At 37.9% G+C, this 9155-nt stretch overlaps 3 protein-coding genes across 14 annotated transcripts in view; 1 reads left to right on the top strand and 2 right to left on the bottom strand.

Moving 5' to 3' along the window:
- LOC127625016 (zinc finger protein 501-like) overlaps positions 1-9155 on the top strand; it is a 617707-nt gene that overhangs the window by 459969 nt on the left and 148583 nt on the right. The gene's annotated exons all lie outside the window — the stretch shown is intronic.
- Positions 1-9155, bottom strand: part of LOC127624989 (gastrula zinc finger protein XlCGF57.1-like) — a 112290-nt gene that overhangs the window by 75367 nt on the left and 27768 nt on the right. The gene's annotated exons all lie outside the window — the stretch shown is intronic.
- Positions 62-9155, bottom strand: part of LOC127624967 (zinc finger protein 883-like) — a 212482-nt gene continuing 203388 nt past the window's right edge. For 8 of the 9 annotated variants that reach the window (XM_052099959.1, XM_052099960.1, XM_052099953.1 and 5 more), the window contains exon 3: positions 62-1843. In XM_052099959.1, the coding sequence (XP_051955919.1) occupies positions 150-1843 (1694 nt within the window). In that variant the 3' untranslated portion in view covers positions 62-149. The remainder of the gene's footprint in view (positions 1844-9155) is intronic. The other variant, XM_052099961.1, reaches the window with a different exon arrangement.

Below are 9155 nucleotides of genomic sequence, written 5' to 3'. Positions count from 1 at the left end.
ATCCTGACATAGTAATGTAGAAATAGGACCATTTAATTTAATTAACACCTTTTTGGCCAGATTTTGTTCTAAATTATGTCACACCCATTCTTTATTTAATTTCATAGGAAGTATATCGAGGGCTTTAGGGGGGAATTCCCTCCCCATTTTCAGAAATGAATTTCAGGCCCTGAGTGGTAAAGTTTCTCTCCAGTATGAATTCTCTCATGTGATTTCAGGGTTTGTGACTGTGTGAAACTCTTTCCACAGTGTGAGCACTTGTAAGGTTTCTCTCCTGTATGAATTCTCTCGTGTGTTTTCAGGTGTTCTGACTGAGTGAAACTCTTTCCACAGTGTGAGCACTTGTATGGTTTCTCTCCTGTATGAATTCTCTCATGTGTTTTCAGGTTATTTGAGTGAGTGAAACTCTTTTCACAGTGTGAGCACTTGTAATGTTTCTCTCCTGTATGAATTCTCTCATGTGTTTTCAGGTTTTTTGAGTGAGTGAAACTCTTTTCACAGTGTGAGCACTTGTAAGGTTTCTCTCCTGTATGAATTCTCTCATGTGTTTTCAGGTTATTTGAGTGAGTGAAACTCTTTTCACAGTGTGAGCACTTGTAAGGTTTCTCTCCTGTATGAATTCTCTCATGTGTTTTCAGGTGTTCTGACTGAGTGAAACTCTTTTCACAGTGTGAGCACTTGTATGGTTTCTCTCCAGTATGAATTCTCTCGTGTGTTTTCAGGTTTTTTGAGTGAGTGAAACTCTTTTCACAGTGTGAGCACTTGTATGGTTTCTCTCCAGTATGAATTCTCTCGTGTGTTTTCAGGTTTTTTGAGTGAGTGAAACTCTTTTCACAGTGTGAGCACTTGTATGGTTTCTCTCCTGTATGAATTCTCTCGTGTGATTTCAGGCTTACTGAATGAGTGAAACTCTTTTCACAGTGTGAGCACTTGTATGGTTTCTCTCCAGTATGAATTCTCTCATGTGTTTTCAGGTTTTGTGACACATTGAAACTCTTTTCACAGTGTGAACACTTGTAAGGTTTCTCTCCACTATGAATTCTCTCATGAGTTTTCAGGTTTTTTGAGTGAGTGAAACTCTTTTCACAGTGTGAGCACTTGTATGGTTTCTCTCCTGTATGAATTCTCTCGTGTGATTTCAGGCTTACTGAATGAGTGAAACTCTTTTCACAGTGTGAGCACTTGTAAGGTTTCTCTCCAGTATGAATTCTCTCGTGTGTTTTCAGGTGTTCTGACTGAGTGAAACTCTTTCCACAGTGTGAGCACTTGTAAGGTTTCTCTCCAGTATGAATTCTTTGGTGCTGTTTCAAGTTGCCAGCTGTAATAAAGAACTTCCCACATTCAAAGCACACATGAGCCGCTACACTGGTATGTATTTTCTGGTGCTCTTTCAAATAGAACAGGCATGTAAAACTCTTTCCACAAAAAGAACACTTGTAAGGCTTCTCATTTGTGTGAGTTTTCAGATGTGTTTTTAGGTACCGTGTCAGAGCGAATGTTTTACCACACTGATCACATTCAAATGGCTTTTCTCCAGAGTGACTAAAGAGATGAATCTTGAGACTGGTTGCATATCCAAAACTTTTTCCACACTGATGGCACTTGTAAGGTTTCTCTCCAGTATGAACTCTCATGTGTTTATTAAGATAGCTTTTACATGTGAAACATGTTCCACACTGAGAGCAGGTGAAAGATTTCTTGGCTGATCTTCGAGGATTTTTAGGTGAGAAATTGTCTTCTGTCTTTGAGCCACTTAAATATTTTTTTCCCGTTATGAAATCATGTTGTTGTTCCTCCTCCACTTCATTCAGCTCTTCACATTCTTCTCTCACTTCCATCAGCTCTACAATAAACACAATAAGTTTTAATTAGTTAAATGTTTTACACCTTTAATTGCAGAACACGACAAATGTCCAGTATATATTTGTGATTTTTGTTTGGTTTATTCATACAGGGTTCCTTCAGGTTGTCTAAAGATAAAGACTTTTTTTTTAAAACCAACTATAGAATATTTTGGATATAATTGAAGGGAACACAATATGCAAATATTTTCTCCAAATGTAAATGTCTAGGGAACACAAGAAGGGTCAACATTTAAAGTTTAAAAATGTAACTTTCCACAGGTCTCCATTACTTTTTAACTCATATTAAAAAGTATATTAAGGCTTCAATACCTCTGCTCCCAACCAACAGAATGTGGAAAAAACTTTTACCTTCTCATCAGACACATTTTATCAGCTATATTCCTCTACTACAGTGTTTCCCAAACTGAGGTATGTGAGGTGACAATGGGGGTACAAAAATAAAGTTCTGAGATTTACAGTTCTTTTAATTTCATTAGTCTAAAATAACATTTAAACCCAGTTTAAGTATGTCTCACTGGAAAAAAATATTTTGTGTGCCCTCTAGTATAGAAACACCAAAATGGTTGTAATTAAAGGATTACTCCAGGATTTAGCATTAAGCTTTGTATCAGTAGAAAACCAGTAGTATTTTAGAATTACCCTGCTTCCCCCCCTCATATCCCCATGATATGAGAGAAAATTTCATTTTTAGTCTGGAAAAAATCATCGGAGGATTGTTTTCACCACGCCCATGAGGCGGGATCTTACTCATAGAATGTAAAGATAGTGTCAGCCATCTTTAAGCTAAACTAACAGGCTCTTGCTCTGTAAAACTTTGTATAATAGTCTAATCACGATGGCGGAAGAAAGTTTTGAAGTAATGACAGATGGGGATTTCGAAGATCTTTTGTGTGAATCGGATGCTCGCGGCTACCTATACGAGCCGCAATACAGCGACGAACAGTTGCGGGAGATGGAGGGACAAGAGGCGGCCGGAGCAGCTGCTGTTCGCGGAGCAGCTGGCGAACTGGTGGTGTCAGCGCTCTCGCTGTGCGTCTATGCAAACAGATAGAGTCCTATTGCTGTCGCGAATTTCAGCGATGCCATTTTCTTCTGAGATCGCTGAATCCGCTGATGAAACTGCACCGCTAGCATGTGTAACTGAGCACCCAAGTTTTGTACCACACATGGACAGGGGGGTCCTGGAAACTTATTTCAGGACCCCAGAGATAAATTGGAAACGCCTGCCAAAGCCTGCAGGGACAAATGGACGGCTTAGTGTAAAGTGAGTATTTGTTTTGTATTTCTTTTTGTTACTAAGACGTTATGTACAGAGTTTGGACACCCGGCATAATCACAATGTTGTTCCCGCGTAGTCAGCTGAGCTATTGTTATATTTTCATGTATGCGTACATACTGTATGTGCAAATAGTTCAGCATTACTAACGTTGTGTTTACTATTTCGTGGTTTGGGAGTGGCCTCGTAAGTGCGGCAAAGCAAGTGCATTCTGGGAGTTGTTGTCTTTCAGCCACATGAGTAAAAAATACATTTTTAGCTTTTTCTCAGTCTAGAATGCTTCAAATTCAAAAATAATTTCACATTTCTACTACATAAATGACCACTATTAAATACACATTCATCTTCCCACAGCTGGAGTATCCCTTTAAGGTCAGATAAGTTTGCAATGAAATAACCCAATCTTCTGTGGTAAAACAAAAATGCATCTACTCAGGTGTCGTGCATCACACAAATATCTTTATTCGCCAGCCCAGCACACCGCTAGGTGACGTAGTTTAGTGATAGCAAGTAAAGTTGATCCTTCACTGTTTCACCAGACTCACACACTTCAACAATTTTAGTTTGTCTTTTTTTGTGTGTTTAAAACGTCATTTGTATTTAAGGTTAGATAAACAGGGAGTTTTGATTCTGATTGCATAAGTTCATGCTTTGATGACAGGTGTCAGACATCCGGTGTGGCCAAATTATTTTCCACATTCACACGCAGTAATTTTCACTCACATTTGCTTGCACACTAGAAACCTGCTTTTACATTATTGCATGATGTTTTTTCAGCAAATGAGCTCAACCTTGCTAACAGTGTCAAATTTGATATATAAAAGCACCTTGAGCTGACCTCGCAATTGCACAGATACTTACCCCGCAATGCTTGATGTCGGCCGGCAATGACATACCTGCAATGATGCACAATTCCAGGAACAGAACCGAACAATGTTCTTGCATGCAGTGACGCAACGAGGGGGGAGTTTTAATTTTATGCAGTTTTATCATATCTAGCATACCCATCTCAATTGGTCAGCAATTTTTTCAATATGTATATGATTAATTTAATGTGTTTAATATAAGGGAGTTATTTTACGAGAGGAAATGTATTGTAGTTTAAGGGCATTTCACACCTTGCTCGTTTGGTGCCTTTGTTTTTGATTATCCATGCAGAATAATTGAAACAACATGATTTCAATCTAGGATTTACCCTATCTTAATCCTGGAATTCCACAAAGTCATAAATGGAAAGACATTGGTCTTAGTCTAACATCTGGCCAATAAAACTAACAAAGAGACTTGTCTAGATCCCATATGACTTGAAAACTTCTCCGAAAAGAGGCCTTAAATTCAAAGATTGAAGCAATAAAAGACAGAACACACTTTTGGAGTTCCCGAGAGACTCGGGACACTCAAGATTCTGTCCTCCGATATAAACCAGTTTGCTACACTTAGGCTCATCAGATTGCATGACATTGTGATCATTGTTCAGCAAACAGCATCTTAAAAGGACATTCCTTAATCCAGAAATATCTCACAAAAGTCACAGTACTTTGCTGTATCAATCCTATAAAATATACAAGACCGCATGGACCCACACACAATGCCTAGTCTTGCTTGGTAATTCTGAAAATGGCTTTGAACTGTGGTAACTTGTATAACTGACAAATTAATGATTATAGCCTGATGTACCTCTTTAAAATGTGTGTAATGTTTCATCCATGTTGTATAACCACTGAATTAACCAGTATGGTTTTGTAACCAGGGATGTTCATGTTTTGTTAACTACACGTATAATATTCATGAAAAATATGTCATGTTTAGTATTTAAGCGTTCGCTGGCATATACAGAGAAAGCTGATCACAACGAATATCGTGTCTCTTATACCATTCTCAAGATATAAATGTTCATGATTAAATATGCACTATTTTTGAGTGGGAGAACAAAGGACCATAAATCAACTGTCAGAAAAGACAGCCCAGTTGACCATGTGACTCTGAAAATTCACTTCTGATTGGCACAGGACACCTTTGGGGATGCGGCCAATTTCAGTTCAAATGTTTCCAAACAGGAAGAACACGCTTCCCCTCATCTCTCTCGTCATCTCTCCTGCTCTGTGGACAGCTCAGACTTCGTTCTGACTCTTCCCTCGTGGTCTTCTCAAGATCTCGCTGGAACCAGGTCCATGCCATTTGAGGTCCAAGGGAGCTCGTGACTCGACATCCCGAGAAAGCTCATAGGGTTCACTGTTACGTGTTTAAAAGATGTTATTGCGTAACAGTTAAGTGAGGTACTGCGGCTAGATGAGCAGGTGGAAAAAAACAATCATAGAAACTAGGTCCTTAAAGTTGAAAACGTTTATTCAGTCACCGAATAGTGAGGACGTTACAAAATATATAGTGAATGTAAAAGAAAAGAAAACATGAATAACCAAAAAAGCAAGAGGGTCGTCAAATTAACGAAATAATCAAAACATAACCCCCATATCTATTTAACCCAAAACCTCTAGAACTAACTACCAAAAAGAAAATGCAGAAAACAACCTGCAATCTTCAGCGTAGTCGACGCCTTACCTAAACTATACTAACTAACTAAACAAACAAAACAACAATGAATGACGACCGCTCTCCAACTAAACTAACAATTAGAATGCTATCTACCGTGGTCTTTCTTAATTGCAGAGACAGAATGAGGATTAGACAACTCACAATACAAGCTTCACTCTAATTGGTCTACAGTTGGGCTACTGCGTACAACGCTGTTTTAGAACAAGGTAAACTGTGCTCAATTTCAGTCATTAGTCATACTCACAAATTTATAACCAAGTTTAACCATCTCTGAACCAACAAGTAGGTATCAACATAAATAATAATAATCACAAGACATACACGTAAACTTAATTCTACCAACAATCAACGCATGGATGTGTGCTGAGATCTGGCGCTGCTTTATCACGCTTCTCTTCAATGGGGCTTTTAAATCAGCGGAAGCGTCCAGGGATTGGTGGACGTCACAGGTGATGAATAACACGATGACATCACACCTGACAAGCAGCCAATGAGTCACGTCCCAGAAGCGCGAATAGAAAAAGAGCACAAAAGAAAAGAGAAAGCAAAACACAAAAACACGTGGAACGTAACACCCATGAGAAGGCCTCAATTCAAAGCCAAATCTCATCATTCATACAGACAATAACTTCGATCTTACAGAGGTCCAAAACATCGATGGAACAAACCTTCGACCAAGAACCAAGCAACACAAAGAACGCCAGGAAATACCACTACACACAAATACATCTCCAATATTGTGCTCAAAGTGCTGGTGTATTAGTTAGATAATTTGGGTAATCCGATAGCAAATCAATGTAGACTTGAAGAAGGGTAAATGGTTCTCAAGGCTGTCAACAGACTCCATAAAGTTCATTTTCACTGTATTGATCATTTATTTCACATTCTGTCACTCTTCTCAACAACCTGTCTCATGTGTACATGTGTTAGATTAGATCTATGTTTAGAATAGCAAAAAAGGTTGTCTATATTCAAAGATGAATGAATGTGGTATATTTTGATGAATAATCTCATCCCTGTTTCTAAAAGATTTAGCTTCAAAGCTGTACCTAAATACGTGTGATATTATTTTCAAGAAGCCATGAGAATAATATCACTCCAATAAGTTAATTAATCATAATTAAATTATTAAAGCTAATTCCTTACAGTAGAAATTGTGAGTATTGTGAGAAATTGTTGATACGTTGCATTACGTAATGGTGGAGAATTTATTCAGACAAATAATCTAGTTATTTTAAATTTTTATCTCATTTATAATGGTTGTCGAACACGACTAATTCCATTACCGAATAATTTACAATAAGGACAGTTTAATTTAGTCAAATACCCTTACATATAATGGTGTAAGAATGAGGGCACTTTCAACTGTTGCATTTTCTCCCTTGGTTCGGTTTGTTTAGGCATATATGAACACGGCAATCGCGTTCGGATATGCACCAAAACAATCGGTCTGAGACCACCTGAATGAGGTCGTCTCGGACCGATTGCAAACGAACTTTTGCAAGAGCGATTCGCTTGTGGTGAGAATGCAATCAGATCCAACGGATCCATGAACATACCTGATGGATCTTTGGGGAAGTCATTTGTAGGTTAGCACCTCACAGTAATTCATCATCAAATCACATAAATAACCTAGATAGTTGCATGTTTAAACTAGGATATGATTTATGATTCCTGAGGTAATTTTAGTATGATTGCTTCTCTCATATAGCGGCAAAACACAGATAGGACGACGTCAGCAAATTTGACAGATTAAAAAAATATAATAATTACGTGGCTTCTCTCTGCTTTCAATGCAGAAGTAATGAAAAAGCAAAAAATGATGGACAAAAATAACCATGCCACAAATTTTAAATTGCATTTAATTCCTGTGTAGGTTAAAGTGTATTTACTCTGTCTGGAACGTGCATTCTGCACAATGCAATGCGGTGATGTTTTGCATGAGCTTGACATAAACAACACATGAAAATGTGTTACGGTTGACAACATTCTTACCTGAATATCAATGGATGCGCTAAATCCCAGAAAAGTGCACAAACATCCTGACCAATAAGGGGACAGTTTGCTTACATATGACTTTTATTGACACAGTTTTGGTCCATTTTGAAATGTTGCCTTGTGAATGCGAACTGAAGAAAACACAAATGTATCATTGTGGCAATTTTAGCTCCTGTTTTGTAACAAACCAAATGAGCAAAATGTCTGAAAACGCCCTATAAAAGTTATATATGCATAATATTTTTTCTGTTATTTTTGTATACATTTTGAAAGGGATGTGAAAACTTCTAAAACAAAAGGGAGTGCAAACATCTGCACTTAACTGTATAAGCTATGTAGTTTATGAAAATGTATATTTTATTTTGATTTTTGTTTTCATGATTTAACCACATTTTTAGCTTTTTTTGATCAACAAATTCTGTGTAGCCTATTCTATCCATATGATGTCATATTGTACGTGTAATTATGAAATGACTTGTCAAGGCAGGTACATATTTTAACACAAAATTCACAACATTTAAGTGCTTGTACTGCATAAAAATTGCTGATTTACCTCATGAACAAATGAACATCAACTGTGACAGTAAAACATGCCAAGCACATGATGTCATTGCCATGGTAACCAGATACTATTCAGATTATTTACTGAAAATGAGAACGTATCATCAAATCAATGTGCAACGCGACAAAATTGCTTCTATTCTCTGCAAACAATAGCAGAGACAATAGCAAGAAATTGCATGAAAACAATCAGTGAGCCAACCAGGCAGAAACCAGGACATAAAAAAAAAATATACTTACAAATAAATACAAATGTCACAAATAATGTAAAACACATTGAACACATACCAAACTGAGCGCATAAATTTTCAGCTCTTCTTCTTGTGTTTTCTGGTGGTTCACAAAACAACTTCTGGTGAATTTCAGCCACCTGCTGGACAGGACTGTTTAAAGTACCTACAGTTGAAGTTTACATACACTTAGGTTGAAGTAATTAATACAAAAATTTTTTTAACCATTCCACATATTTTCTATTAGCAAATAATAGTTTTGGCAAGTCATTTAGGACATCTACTTTGTGCATGAAATGAGTCATTTTTCACAATTCCAGTGGGTCAGAAGTTACATACACCAAGATAACTGTGCCTTTAAGCAGATTGGAAAATTCCAGAAAATTATGTCAAGCTTATAGACAACTAGCTTCTGATAGGAGGTCAAATGATTTGGAGATGTACCTGTGGAGGTGCGTGCGCTGCTGAGGACCCAAGACTCCGCCTTCAGAGCAGGTGACTAAGCGGCCCTAAGAACAGCAAGGCCCAAACTGTCCTGGGCCATCAGAGAGGCAAAGCGCGCACACGCCCAGAGAATCCACAGTCACTTCCAGGACAGTGGCGACACGCAGTGCACGTAGCAGGGCATCCAGGCCATCACCAACTACAGAACATCATCAATTGCCTGTGACA

Source organism: Xyrauchen texanus, chromosome 31, assembly GCF_025860055.1.
Source record: "Xyrauchen texanus isolate HMW12.3.18 chromosome 31, RBS_HiC_50CHRs, whole genome shotgun sequence".
NCBI lineage: Eukaryota > Metazoa > Chordata > Actinopteri > Cypriniformes > Catostomidae > Xyrauchen > Xyrauchen texanus.
This window is presented reverse-complemented; position numbering and strand designations above follow the sequence as displayed.